General features: G+C 35.2%; 1 protein-coding gene across 6 annotated transcripts in view; it reads left to right on the forward strand.

Annotated features, from left to right (window-relative positions):
* Nucleotides 1-16082, forward strand: part of tnikb (TRAF2 and NCK interacting kinase b) — a 137432-nt gene that overhangs the window by 95771 nt on the left and 25579 nt on the right. For all 6 annotated transcript variants that reach the window (XM_056450485.1, XM_056450487.1, XM_056450489.1 and 3 more), the window contains 6 exons: nt 908-1144; nt 2862-2971; nt 4462-4580; nt 4669-4766; nt 14706-14887; nt 15804-15912. In XM_056450485.1, coding sequence (XP_056306460.1) covers nt 908-1144; nt 2862-2971; nt 4462-4580; nt 4669-4766; nt 14706-14887; nt 15804-15912 — 855 coding nt within the window. The remainder of the gene's footprint in view (nt 1-907; nt 1145-2861; nt 2972-4461; nt 4581-4668; nt 4767-14705; nt 14888-15803; nt 15913-16082) is intronic.

Genomic DNA, 16082 nt, shown 5'->3' on the forward strand with positions numbered 1-16082 from the left:
AAAACAGTAGATTAGAAGTACATGGATAACTTATTACTTCTGAAGGACACAATAGCTAGGCTCTTTAATATCCCATTTAGTCACGAGAGAGAATTTATGAATGGAGGTAAATTAGGATAGGATAAACATTATTCATCCCCGAGAGGAAATTTGTCTTGGGCAAAAAAGTGCTACAATGTTGCTCTAAGCAGACAACAAAATAAATAAAACAAACAAAACAATTAAGAACATACATTGTTTATAAAATGAGACCATATATAAAATGTATAAATATCAAATATACAAAACACAGAACACAGTCAGGTGCTAATATACTACAGGTGCATTGTTCTTGATAGAGTCTAACAGTTTTATCGAGGTAGGAACAAATGAAAACTTCAATCTATTGGTTTTACACATTGGCATTCTCAGTCTATATATATATATATATATATATATATATATATATATATATATATATATATATAGCCCCACCCTGAAGTTCCATGCTGTAGCCGAGCCTGTATCATTGTGTCAATTATGACCAAAACAAAGTGAACAGAAAAAAGCTATAAAGCTAATATCACATCAGAAGGAGTCTTTATTAATAGATATCCCACTCATTTTGTGTTGATAAAAACAAACTATTTTCACATGTCTCTGCACTGATCTTACTGGAACCAGACGTAGCCACCATCCGAGCTGTCAAATGAGGTGTTTTGCTGAGTCAGGGTTTTTCTAGAGTTCACAGGTCAGACATCCAACTTAAAGTGTCAATATATTATTTTCAATTAGGAAGTAGGACAATCCTCATTTTGAGCTATGTGGAATGCAGCATTACACATGTAGTTCAGTAGTAGTTGATGTTGTTGTAAAAGATGTGCTCAGAAGTGTTGTAAAAACACTGACTCCAGCGTTCGTCTTTCAGATGGCACATCTAGTTTCAGTAAAGTCCCATGGCTCCTCCATGACAGGATCCCAGTCTCTGCATGATCAGTCGTCTCAGGGCGTCTCTGCTTTCCAGGAGGGTCTGTCGCCTCACAGACCCCCGATGCCTCGGCAGAACTCTGACCCCACGTCAGAGACCCCGGCTCCACCGCCTCGCATCACCAGCCGAGATGACCGTGGCTCCTGGCTGAGGCAGGAGGAGGACGTCCCTCCAAAGGTCAGAATCGAGAATAAACTGTGCTGTAATAGTCTTTTTAAAAGGTCCCGTGAAGTGCTTTGGAATGTGCATATTTAGTTTGTTTGACGTAATCTCAACTGAAATATGAAGAGAGGGCGGGACCTAGTGTAGCCCCTCCTCTTTAAAAAAACAAACAGCCAATGGCGTTTAGTTTCTCTCACAGCTCTGCCAGTGAGTGGTTGAGCTCAAGCGCATCAAATGTAAAGCATCTTGAAGGGGGTGTGGCATATCAGATACTAGATAGCTTTTGATTGGTCAACATTTGATGAGAACCTGAAAGTTTGAGGTGCCGTGATCCATTTAGGTGGAAGTGACAGGCAAGCATGTTTATATGTTTTACATCTTCTAAACGTGAATTTTGTCCCTGTTTTGATGCACACTAGCTTATCAATAGATTAAAAACTAAAAATACTGATACTAACATCTAAATCATTTGATTTTCATTTCATGGGACCTTTAAAAAAGATTATTATAAAGCAGTAGTTCTCAACTGGTGAACTACAGGTATTTTCTATATAATATTGGGTGTGTGTGTGTGTGTGTGCGTGCGTGCGTGTGTGCGTGCGTGCGTGCGTGTATATATATAAGTTGGAATTATTTGCCCCCTTTGAATTTTCTTTTTTAAATATTTCCCTAATGATGTTTAACAGAGCAAGGAAATTTTCACAGTATGTCTGATAATATTTCTTATTCTGGACAAAGTCTTATTTGTTTCATTTTGGCCAGAATAAAAGCAGTTTTTAATTTTTTAGGAACCATTTTAAGGTCAAAATTATTAGTCCATTTTTTCGACTGTCTACAGAACAAACCATCATTATACAATGACTTGCCTAATTACCCTAACCTGCCTAGTTAAACTAATTAACCTAGTTAAGCCTTTAAATGTCACTTTAAGCTGTATAGAAGTGTCTTAACAAATATCTAGTCAAATATTATTTACTGTCATCATGGCAAAGATAAAATAAATCAGTCATTAGAAATGAGTTATTAAAACTATTATGTTTAGAAATGTGCTGTGAAAAATCTTCTCTCCGTTAAACAGAAATTGGGGAAAAAAATAAACAGCGGGCTAATAATTCAGAGGGTCTATTAATTCTGACTTCAGCTGTATATGACTTCATATATATATATATATGTATGTGTGTGTGTGTGTGTGTATGTGTGTGTGTGTGTATGTGTATATATATATATGTATGTATGTATGTATATGTATATATATATATATATATATATATATATATATATAATTATGGTTTGCTACAAATGAAAAATGTTAAACACAAAATAACCATGGTTTTTGTTTTCATGGTTTTTAATGTTGTAAAAGTGTGCTTATACAAATGGTAATCAGCCTACCGTAAAACATAATTACTACACTATCACTGTAATAAAACCATAGTAATTTTCATAAAGGTAGAAAGCTTGATAATATGACTTTTCACCATCCTTTCTAATTTGAATGTTTGAACCATCTTAAATTTAAAAAATGTCTAAATTTAGATGAAGTGGAAAGAAATAAGAATATTTAGCATTCATGTTGTAACACTATGATAGCATATTTTTTGCATGGCTAACATGTTTTAATTAGAATGTTTTAATATAAGAAGAAAAGCCAACTAGATAGTGGAAAGAATGTGTCTTTTTCTGAAGCGTGTCTTGGTAATGTAACTTCTTAACATCTGTTAACGTGCTTCAGGTGCCCCAAAGGACCACTTCCATATCCCCTGCACTGGTGAGGAAAAATTCTCCAGGGAATGGACCAGGTGGATTGGGACCAAGAACCGGAGCACATCTGATTCGAGCCAGGTATATTATACTGCTCTCAATTATAAACTTTTATCTTCATTTTAAAATAGGGCAAGGAGTATTTTATTTCCACTTTCATTTCTTTAAATGTGGGAGGCTTGGGATATTGCAAGAAAATATTGTTCTATTTTAAGACTTTAATCCCTCAATAAAAAAAAAAGTGACTCAATTCACTACTTTTCTGTTGTTGTTTTTTTTATTTAAACATGCACTTGACAAACATGTGAGCGTTACACCATGTCAAGTAGAAAAATCTTCAACAGCCCATCACTGTCAGTTCCAAAAGCAGTGGACCTCGTGCTATGCTGTGCTTTTTAAAAATACATTCCTGAGCACCAAGTAACGCATGTTTAGATGCGTTCAGTGTGAATGAGCCCTTAGGTTACACAAGATTTTTTTGTGGAAATCGCCAAAAATACATTGTTTGGGTTAAAATAATTGATTTTACTTATGACGAAGTCTGAATATTGAGTAAAGATTATCTTCAATGAGGACATTTTGTAAATTTTCCACTATAATTATATAAAAACTTAATTTTTGTGTGATAATGCATTGCTTAGAACTTAATTTGCACAACTTTAAAGACAGTTTGCTCAAGATTTTGATCAGATATTCAAATAGTATCTTGGCCAAACAATTTTTACCACTTCTATAACCCTTATGACTGGTTTTGTGGTCAGATACAAAGTGAAGCAGAGACATATGAATGTGGATGTAAGTATACAGAATTGAACATATTCACTGACGGTCAAGGTGAGCCTTCTGAGTTATTTAGCAGTTTTTATCTCGGGATAACATACCTTGGAATGTTGCGACTGGTCAATCAGAATGGAATATTCCAGACAGCCATGTAATAAATAGTTTTAAAATCCTGGCGAAACATTACATTTGACTAAAAGTCTGCATGAACTGGAAGCTACATCTGTTTTTCCGTATTGTGATGCAGTTCTTTGAGAAACGGAATATTAAATAAGAAACAGTGGCCGTGGCTTGTTTTTTTGTGAGCTGATTGGACATAATAAAGTAGGCATTTCATTTAGAAAGATCAGGAAAAGAGTTTCAGGAAAGTTATTACAATCTAACAGACGCCTCCTTCTCACCATTTCTGTTGTCAAAGCGCTGTCAAAACTGACAGTTGGGGGGCGTGGTTAAGTATGTTAGCCACGCCCAATACTTCAGACCGAGAATTCAACTGAAAATGAACAGGAAGCACATTTTCAGATTCAATTAAGGATTACAAAGGTCAACTTTTTTCTTCCTTATTGATATATATTATTGATATATATTGGCATAGATGAATTGTTCACCACAAAACTAGCAATGTGAGCTTAACAAAATCAATATGGTTAGTTTTGACTTCATGTGTACTTTAATCAATCAATTAAAATGGGAAGATTCACCAATCCTTCAGCTGTCTATAGTGAGTGAATAAAACTGCTATGGCTGAAATAAAACATCTGTATCTTCCTTGTATGATCGTGTTTCTGCAGTAACCCAGACCTGCGTATCCCCGTGGAGCCCTCTCTCCAGAGGACCAGCAGTGGCAGCTCCTCCAGCTCCAGCACACCCAGCTCTCAGGGCGGCTCCAGTGAGAGGAATCGGCTAGGAGGTGAGAGAGACCCTCTGGAATATTCCCTCAGTCTGAGCACAAACACCAGGCCTCTGCACAGACTCCTGACGCTCCGCTTTCTCCACAGGCTCCAGTAAACCTGAGGGATCACCAGCAGTGTCCCAAGAACCCAAGGCCAAAACCCAGGAGGAGAACAGGGAGGTGACCAGACCCAGTCGACCCGCGGTGAGAAACACACTTCCCAGAATCCACAGAGATCACCAAACTGTAACACGTATTTCTGCTCTCATAGGGTTTGTTTCTGAGAGCACTAAACTAAAATGAGAACATCCAATTCTAAAGAAGCTATTATTATTATTATTATTATTATTCACCCAGAAATTTAAATTGGCTGTTCCTTTACATTACATTGAATAGAACACACTGCCGCCTCACAGCAAAAAGGTCGCTGGTTCGAGCTGGCGTTTCTGTGTGGAGTTTGCATGTTCTCCCCATGTTGGCGGGGGTTTTCCTCACAGTCTAAAGACATGCGCTATAGGTGAATTTGGTAAGCTAAATTGGCCATAGTGTTTGTGTGTGTGTGAATGAGAGAGTGTATGGGTGTTTCCCAGCACTTGGTTGCGGCTGGAAAGGCATCGCTGCGTAAAACATATGTTGGAATAGTTGGTGGTTCATTTCGCTGTGGCGACCCCTGATAAATAAAGGACTAAGCCGAAGGAAAATGAAAGAATGGAACATTAAACAAGATTTTTAGCTGAAATTGGTGATTTCGTAATATCATCAATCAACCAAACATTAAATCAAATAAAAAAAAACATACAACCAATAAGTAAAGTAACGTAACAGCCAATTTTCATTTTTGGATGAACTATCCCTTTAACTCTATTTTAATATTTTCACTCTATTAATATCTCATACTGTTGATGTTCTTTCTGTCTTTACTATCAATTAAAGACCTCATTCAATTTGATGTTTATGGATTTTAGTACTTAGTACTTTTTGATTTTGAAGTCGATATTTTTTATATAAGTAGGGTCATGAGAAATCGGTTTTAGCTTTTCCATGATATAATTTTATAATTATTTAATTAATAATAAATAATTATATATATTATATAATATATTATTATAGAAAAATACAATTGTTCATTTGTTATATTCTATATTTCTGGACATTTAAATAGTTTCATTAAACTTTAGTTGTCAGAATGTTTTTCTAAGTAATTGAAGTCATGAAAATTGTATTTATTTATTTATTAAATGTATTTGCATTTAATTACAAATATATTTACACAGTTTTTACAGTTACATTTTAGGAACTGCATTAAATGCATTTAGTTTTGTTCCTCAAATTCAGGTCATGCAAAATTACAGTTAAAGTCAAAATTATTCGCCCTCCTGTGAATTTTTTTCTTTTTCAATTATTTCCCAAATGATGTGTAAGAGAGCAAGCAAAGTATTTGCTATAATATTTTTTCTTCTGGAGAAAGTCTTATTTGTTTTATTTTGGCCTGAATAAAAGCAGTTTTAATTAAAAAAAAAAAAAAAAACATTAAGGTCAAAATTATTTTCCTCCTATTATTAGCAATATCTTTTTCTGATTGTCTACAGAACAAACCAGCATTATACCACAGTCACACTAGAGTTTGAGTGACCTGCGAAATTGATCTTCAATTTCAGAATTTCGCACAGAGTTCACCAAGGTTGAACTTTGTAACACAGCGAACTATGAAACTTGATGCATGAACTTGCGTTTCCAGTCTTAACGCATTCGCCTGCGTATGAATTTAAGTCTTTGGGGAGAAAAGTCCAGTGTGACCGCAGCTTAAAACAGTGATTTGCCTAAACCTAAATACCCTAGTTAAGTCTTTAAATTACATTTTAAAGGTGCATTATGTAAGTTTGACACCCAGTGGTTGAACTAGGTATTACATTCCTGGATCAAAACAAACGCAAACGCAAGTTGCCAGACTGAGAAGTGAGTCTGACTTAAGTGCTGTTCTAAATAAAAGCAACGGCACGTGATAGAGGGAAATTTTTTTCCATGTTAAATGGAGTTTTTGTTCTAACCAACACCTCGAATTGATATATTAGAAACGGCTTCTATTTCTTGCAGCTGAACAACAGGATAAACTGTTGAGGATCACCTCAGGTACACATCATGTGCTTTATTCAGTGTGAAATGCAAACCAGCACATAGTGATTCAGCATGTTCATTTAATAATGTTAAAGAGGTTTAGTATGTATTAATTAGATTTTAAACCTTACCATTTCGTGAGTGAGTGCATATTCTGTTCTTCGGAACTGAATCCGTATCTCATTTCGGAGGCTGCTACTGTCGCATTTCGGTCATGGACCCATGCTTTGAGAGCCTTTCTGAATGAATGAATGAAATATGCTGTTTTCCAACAAGGCAACCCGGGATGCCGAAATATAATTGGCTAAACATGCATTGGGCAGGTTAAAATGACCAAAACTAAAACAATTGTATTTTTAGAAGTATCAAAAACTTACATACAGCACCTTTTGGCTGAATACTAGTATCTTGAAAAATAACTAGTAAAATATTATTTACTGTCATCATGGCAAAGATAAAATAAATCAGTTATTAGAAATGAGTTATTAAAACTTTTATGTTTAGAAATGTGTTGAAGAAATCTTCTTTCCATTAAACAGAATGTGGGGGAAAAAATAAACAGGGGGCTTATAATTCAGTAGGGCTAATAATTCTGACTTTAACTGTATATAAACATACATTTTTCACATAAAAATGTATAAACATTAGTCCACATCATCATTTGCTTAGGTGTACATCCATATTTCTAATGTATTAATCAAAAGTGTGCCAGATTCCAGGCCAATCCATTTTAAACAGTTTTATGACAGGATTAGATGATTCTGTCTTTGTTTTTCACATTTATGAAATCCTGGAGCCCTTTTAAAAGTTACTACCCCTTCAATATTCCCTGTCCATTTCCAACTATCAAAATCAATTTTATGGGGTCTTTAATATAGCAACTCAAGTCTCATTTAAGCTAACCTGTTCATAACCTTTCCACAACCTCCCGTTAGCATCCTTATCTAGGTATTCGCTCTGGGCACATGTTAAAAATATATATATGTGTGCCGCTTTGTGTTACTAACCATTCTCTCATTTACCATTTTGTCTAATCCGCTCAATTGTTCCTCCACCCGTGGTTCTCTATTGTCGGTTCTCTTTCTCCAGAGTTATAAGAAAGCCGTAGATGAGGTTAGTGACATCTTCTCACTTCATCTTTCTCTCTCTCTCTCTCTGCCCAGTTTTGTGTTTCCTAACATTCAAAGTACTCATCTGTCTCATCAATTTCTGTCACTCGGCCTCTCATGTCTTCAATCGTTTTCTCATCAATATTTCACACCATCTCTCATTCCTTAACTTCCCTTCGATCTCTCTGTCTGTCGCTCTCCTTCACAGCTTCAGACGACACGTCGGCCGCCATCATTAGCTGCACTTTTCTCCCTCGCACCAATTTTCACAGGTCACAGTGTCTGTGATCCTTGACGCAGAGTTTTCTTTGTTACCTAGCTGGTTTACGTCAAGGAAATAGGAGTTTGTTTAATTTTGTTGAGACATATAATGTGAGTTTTAGGGTAGAAACTAAAATTTTACTGCTTATTTAGATTTGGTAAAAATAAGAGTATTGACTTTTGTTATTTGAGTGATATTTATTAACTAATTTCGAGAGGAGCATGTGATTATGATTGAACACCGCTGGTCTCGCATTAACTAATGCGTGATTCACCAATCAGATGATTCCTAACTCACTATAAATAACCAGAGTTTTTTACTACAGTTATCTTTGCCTTTAAGAATCCCCCCTTCCACCCCTACTCCTCCACCTTTCCTTCTATAGGGTGGCATGGTGGCCCAGTGGTTAGCGCTGATGTTCTCGAGACCTACCTGAGCTCATACTCCCCTCTTGCCCTGCAAATGGGAGGGAGCCCCGGGCTCAAGGTTCTTATGAACTCAGGACTCTCTACCAGGACAGCATGCCAAACTCTCTTTATAATCAATCATCCACAAAGGGCGAACTCTTGAAATGAAAGAAATTCAGTGAGGGAAAGAAGTATAGAGTGGTTGTTATCAGTGTTGGGGAAAGTTACTTTTGAAAGTAATGCATTACAGTATTGAGTTACTCTCCAAAAAAGTAACTAGTTACGTTACTTTAGAGTTACTTTTTCATACCTGCCTTAGTTAGGCTTGATCTCTTTCAGAATTTGCAGGGTTTTTTTTAATAGAGGAGCTCTGCATTTAACGACACACTATATAACCTACACCTTCATTTTCCTTTAAAAAAACTAATTAAAAAATGGAATAATCTTACCTTCTGAGAACTTCCTAACGCTGTACATGCCATATACAGATCAATGAAAGTTGTTATTTTTGTCTTATTAAATTAGTAAAATCCCTGCCCATTGAGACTATAATCCCCTTTTCTTCCATGTGTTCAAAATAATGAGAATACTGCCATCACAGAAATGTAAGGCTCCGCCATCTTGGTTTCTGTCTGTTCCCGCGGGGAGCTCATTCTCTCATTAAGTGTGATTCAGCGTGATTACGCTAATTTTAATTCAGCAAATCATTTTTTAAAAGCTAATTAATTCATCTAAAAAGTAACTTGTTACTTTTACTTTTTTTTAAAAAGGAACTCAAATATTACTTCATATTTTAAAGTAATGCGTTACTTTACTCGTTACTTAAAGTAATGTTATTACGTATTACGTTTATTCTTTATTCTGTCTTATTCTTGAGGACTTTTTTTGTGCCAATTACTTTTAGTTATTATTCAAACATTGTTTAATTCAATGCAAGAATGAAACCAGTTTTCTGTAGTACTTGTAAAACTAAAACCATTCTTGCTCTCATTACGTTTAATACAAGCAAAACGAGTTTCTTAAAGTAAAATTTCTAACAATTAACAATTATGTACAGCGACTCAAACACAACATGTTTTTATTTGCTTATAGGACATTCTACCAGTTTAAACATTACCAGTTTAGACATTCTAACCCTAAACGGACATTATCTGTCCCTGAAATAAAAACACAAATACAGTGAATAAAATGTTTTTCATCCCAAAAATTTCTAAAGTGGACTGATGGTTGATTTCTGTGAGTTGTTCTGTAAAGGAATATGTCATTCATTTGGTTCTCGGATTTTTGCTCTTTATTAAAAACACAACAAATGTACAAACCCTGACGTTGTCCTTGTCCTCATCACAATTGAACCTACAGCTTTAATAGTTTTGTAATGCTAAAAACTGTTATTTAGGGGGAAAAAACCTTCAGAAATAACAAGTTTAAGTTGTTATCATTTACATCAATTAATAAAAAACATGAAATTATAAATAAATTCCACAAATAAATACTGCAAATATATAATACAAATACATTTACAAGTATCCCCATGTTTCTGTCAATCCTGTCGCATTTGCATTAAATTTAACATTAAATGCGTGCAATATACTTTTAAGGCTATATAGGACTCGGAAGTAACATCATTTGATGGAGGAGAAGCTGACAGTGATAAAGGATGCATTCTATTATTGAATTGTTTGGTTTTATGCTTGTTTTTGTATGATTTTTTTGAGGACGACAAGCTTTAAGTTCACGCCCTGTCATATTTTATATAAGTGAACATGTAAGTTTCTGGTAGAATGTCCCTTATGCATGCATTATACTTCATAAAGAATATCCAGCTGTTATTATACTAACTGATGTGTCCAGATCACTCTGGGCAGATAATCAGAAAGAATTTCTTTGTACCTTTTTTTTTTTTTTGTATAACATGTCTTTAAGTTTTACAAGGTTTTACAATAAATCAAACGCCAATACTCAAAACTTACCCCAGACAGGTTTAGGGGGAAAATAATCATAAAACATAAAAGGAATCTAATCAAAACACCAATTCACATTCACCAACTTCAGACTTCCAAAGCTTCTTCAATATCTCCATTTTCCAAAATGTTCAAAAACATCTAGATATGCCAAAATTCAGAGGATTGTTTTCTTATTGCAAATGTGAGCTTTTCAAGAGCCAAACATGTTATTAAGTTTAATGGAGGGGCGATTACATTCTTCCAACACAAAGCAATACAACGTTTTGCTTGTATTAAACATAAATCAATCGATTTTCTTTCTTTAGTAGACGAAGCACAACTGTCTTCATACATATTCAATATACATAATCAAGAACATAAGGGAATTGGAATGGAAATACTTGAATTGAGAAATTGTACCCCTTTTTTATGTGTTACAGTTCAATTCATGTCTCTGTGACCATTCCAGATTAGTAACATTCAAAATGTTTGTAAGACCTCAGAGTAAAATGGTAAAATGGCATCTATAGAATCATTTGTTTTGCCTAAAATGTCACAAAAACAAGATAATCTAAAATGTGAAAACTGTTTGTAAGAAACTTGTTCCATTAAACTCAAAGCAGGGAGATTATTATCATTAATTAGTACGTAAAATCTTTGGTATGCAATGCATTCAGGTCATTGAACTAACAAACTCTGCTTTTCACATTCTTGTTTTTTTTGGCGTCACATTTAAAATGTACATCTTTAAAGCTTAATTTGCATCATCTACTTTTGTTCACTCCAGATATTCAACTGTAAATCTGTATTCAGTACAACCATACAGAATCCAGTAGGGATGTAATGATGAACCAGTTGAAAATCGATTCAAATATGTGACTATTGGAATCTAGTGAGGTGCCAAACAAATCGCTATAAAGTTGGAGTTTATATCTCTGAGCGAAGCTAACTGTGTTTAGAAAAGATTACCTGTGATTCTCTGTTCATTTTGCCTTTGAATAATACACATTAAAGCGGTGTTTATATCTATAACGATTTGTTTGGCACCTCAGTGGATTTGAATAGTCACATATTTGAATCGATTTTCACCTAGTTCATCATTACATCCCATTACATACTAGCGTCAATAGCACTGCTTTGTTTACAGCGATGACCCAGAAAACAGAAGCGCCACCTGCTGGCAGAGAGTGAATCTGCGGTTCATTCAGATTGTCTTCTGTTTCCCTCACACGTTTTATGACTATTTTTATATAACTAAAGTCAGACAAATCTATTTTTGCTCAATGGGTTTGAATAATTACACATTTTAGTCGATTTTCAATTGCATTGCACAATAGCACTGCTTTGTTTACTGCAGTAACCCAGAAAACATCAGCGCCACCTGCTGGCAGAGAGTAAATCTGCGGCTCATTCAGCTCGTCTAATGTTTACTTTACACGTTTTATAACAATATTTTCACATAACTAAAGTCAGACAAATCTGTTTTTGCTTTAAATTTCGTAATTATATAGTCTCATATAGATTAAAAACTGCATGCTGCATGTGTACACCACCTTTGTATGGATCATGATTGAAATGCAGTGGTTGCATTTGATTTTATACAGACAGAGCACAGGCAAAGCTTTCCTTTAAATGAAGAGATTATATTTATTTGTGTAATTTTAATTCAAAAGTTAAAACAAAACTCAAATCAAATATATTTTGTTATATTTTAATTCCCCACAATGAAATGTGCAGCGATAGCCTTATACTGTGCGTCTTTAGTCTCATTTTTTAAAGGGATGGTTCACCCAGAAATGAAAATTCTGTCATTTACTCTTCCCTCAGTTGTTCTACACCTGTTTAGGTTTCTTTCTTCTGTTGAACACAAAAAAAGGTATTTTGAAGAATGCTGAAAATCTGTAACCATCGACTTCCATAGTATTTGATTTTATTACTATGGAAGTCGATGGTTACAGATTTTCAGCTTTATTCAAAATATCTTCTTTTCAGAAGAAAGAAACTCAAAAAAGGTTTAGAACTATTTGAGAATGAAAAAATAGTGAGTAAAAGTTCCTTTTTTTTGCTGAACTATCGCTTTAAAAGAAATCATGAAAAAGCTGAATTCAAAATCATGAATCGAGTTCAGTGAATCGTTACATCCCTAGAAACCAGCGTCCCATTGAAAAATCAGTGTTTAAATATGAGTTCTCTTGCTGACTCCTGGTTTCCCAATGATATTTTCTCTCTCTCCGGCTGCTGGGGGCCTGTGGACAGGAGGAGTTGGTAAGAAAGAACCAGAGCGGAAACTGCTGACCCTACTAACCTCCTGCATGCAGGGCACAGGCCTCAGGAACGACCCCCCCGCTCACCTTCAGTTCTTCAGTGTCCTTGATTTTTTCTGACTTGTGCACGTGATGGTTTATACAGTTGTGCATCATTCTCCGAAATGATGGCCGATGTTTTAATCCCCACTTTCAGAGTTGATTTATGAAGCTTACTTTAGTTGCCCATCTGTAATGCTTTGCTTATTGCTTTGTTTCTGGAAATCTCTTCGGTGCCATTTATATGACCTAAATGCGCAAAACGAAGGTTGTTGTTTTGAGGCCTACTAACAGATAGATCACTATCACTGTAGCATATGCTCTTCAGAGGCTTTAAAGGAACACTCCAGCTTTTTTTTTTTTTTTTTGGAAATAGGCTTATTTTACAACTCTAGAGCTAAACTGTTGAGTTTTACCATTTACTGGTGGGTGCACTTTTAGTTTAGCTTAGCATAGTTCATGTGAAGGAGTTTTAACATTTGTTGTTGGGTGCACTTTTAGCTTAGCATAGCTCATTTGAAGGCATTTATAACATTTGCTGATAGGTGCACTTTTAGTTTAGCTTAGCATAGTTGATGTGAAGAAGTTTTGCCATTTGTTGTTGGGTGCACTTTTAGCTTAGCATAGGTCATTTGAGGAATGCTGGTGCACTTTTAGCTTAGCATAGATCATTGAAGAAGATTTACCATTTGCTGGTGGGTACACTTTTAGCTTAGCTTAGCATAGTTTGTGTGAAGGAGTTTTACCATTTGCTGATGGGTGTACTTTTAGCTTAGCATAGGTCATTTGAAGGCATTCTTAACATTTGCTGATAAGTGCACTTTTAGCTTAGCATGGTTCATATGAAGGAGTTTTGCCATTTGTTGGTGGGTGCACTTTTAGCTTAGCATAGGTCATTTGAAGAATGCTGGTGCACTTTTAGCTTAGCATGTATCATTGAAGGAGTTTTACCATTTGCTGGTGGGTGCACTTCTAGCTTAGCATAGGTCATTAGAAAGAGTTTTACCATTTGTTAGTGAGTGTACTTTTAGCTTAGCTTAGCATGGGCCATGTGAAGGAGTTTTAACATTTACTGGTGGGTCCACTATTAGCTTATCATAGTTCATTTGAGGTTGTTGCTAGATCGGATATGGTTGCGGCCGGAAGTGAACAAGAGTTATTTATCTTATTTATTAAATTTCCCATTTATTGCATTTTATAAACGCCTACCCCCATCTCAACCCTAAACCCAACCGTCACAGTAAGGTAAAAACAGTAGTTGTACCGAGTGTTATTTATGTGATCTATTAAATTACCCAATATATTTTATTTTTTTTAATGCCTACCCCCACCCAACCCTAAACCCAACCGTCACAGTACTGTAAAAATATTAATTGTTGTTATACAGTGTCATAAAAAATGCTACTATAATTGATGTACATATCGCACTTCCGGTCGGCTGCGTATCTGATCTAGACTTTACCATAATTTGAAGGCATTTAACCATTTGCTGGTGGGTGCACTTTTAGCTTAGCTTAGCATAGATGAAAGAGTTTTACCAATTGCTGGTAGGTACACTTTTAGCTTAGCTTAGCATAGGTCATTAGAAGGAGTTTGACCATTTGCTGATGGGTGCACTTTTTTGCTTAGTTTATTTGAAGGAGCTTTAACATTTGCTAGTGGGTGCATTTTTAGCTTAGCTTAGCATAGATTGTTGTAAGGAGTTTTATCATTTGCTGGTGGGTCCACTTTTAGCTTAGCATAAATCATTAGAAGTAAGGAGAATATAGCCATATCAGCCATAAAAATAGCAACTTTTTATTTTCTGTCGGTCTAAGTACGCAGTGTAACTACAGGAGGATCAAAACTCAACTGTTGGTGACTTGTAAAATAAGCCAATTTTCAAAAAAGTGTTCCTTTAATGATTAAGTGCTGTTCAAGTTTTGGTGGATTAATTTTTCGCATAAATCAAGCAGGAGCAGGCATGAATGAAGATTCGTTTTGTCTGTCTTCCCTCTCTTAAAGGACCTCACTGCTCTGGCCAAAGAACTGCGTGAACTGCGAACCAATGAGGAAACCAACAGGCCACCGAGGAAAGTGACAGAGTATTCCTCTTCCAGTGAGGATTCAGAGAGCAGTGAGGAGGAGGATGGAGAGGGTGGAGCTCATGATGGCACGGTGCCCGTCAGTGATATACCACGTATCATGTGAGTGTGAACCTGATGATTTGTTTGGTGAATTTTAGTCTGTCAGATATGGTGTGTTTACTACTGCTCAAAAACAATTGTTGAATTTTATGATGTTTAGATTTGTTTTATTTTTTTATTTAAACATAAATTATTGTTACTGAGTAATCATTAAATAGTTTTATATTCGTACTTTTAGTACTTAGTATTTAAATTCTTCACTTTAATTTAATAATGCTTCACTTTTAACTGACATGTAGGGTTAATCTTTAATACTAGAGTACATTTTAAAACTAACCTTTTTCTTTCACATTGAGTGCAATACCATACAGTTTTACAGACAATGCATTTTATGCTGGCACTGATCGACAATGCACTTTACACTGGACAAAATGTTCTTCTTAATTCTACACCAGAAACACAAACTATTATATTTACAAGTTTAATAAAATGTTACATTGTATTACAATCAATTCACATTTTTCTGAAAAAAATCACCACGGACACTATTTTTTATTTAAAATTGAAATGCAGTTGTTTCATATTAATACACATACTGTACAGCTGAAGGCACAATTATTAGCCCTCCTGTGGATTTTTTTTTCTGATGTTGCCCAGGTGCTGTTTAACAGAGAATATTTTTAACACATCTTTAAATGTAATATTTAGGGATGCTCAAAATAACCATTCAGCGAAAGGGTGCGTGTTTAACCGATTAATGGTATCATTTAAACGATTAAAAATATTATTTTTCATTTTTTTTGACAAACACATATTTGTTCAGTGTCATTCCCCAACCCCAACATTTTTAAATGTAAAAACTGCTTTTATTCCAGCCAAACTACACTAAAAATAGTTTTTCCAGAAGAAAAAATATGTTAATTACTGTGGAAAATAATATCTCTATATATAATTTTTGTCCTGATTTTCCCATCAGGCCTTCTGCTGGCCAGGGTGGTACTGACTCGCTGGGCAACCAGGAGGATTCTCATTCCAATGATTCATTCGGCAAAAATTCACAAGACAGCACCCTGATGTTGCGTGAGGTAGGTGCATCTACCTAGATGGCCTCCTAAAACTCCTACACTCTTTCCTCTAGTTTTACATCCATTTGAGTTAAACTCATGTTTGTTTTTGCCTTGGTTAAGCCTTATTTTATCGGGTTCTGTTTTGGTATTTCTTCCATCTTCTTTGCTTTGAATTCTCCAACAAAACC

This window comes from Danio aesculapii, chromosome 24, assembly GCF_903798145.1.
Source record: "Danio aesculapii chromosome 24, fDanAes4.1, whole genome shotgun sequence".
In the NCBI taxonomy this organism is placed as follows: Eukaryota; Metazoa; Chordata; class Actinopteri; order Cypriniformes; family Danionidae; genus Danio; species Danio aesculapii.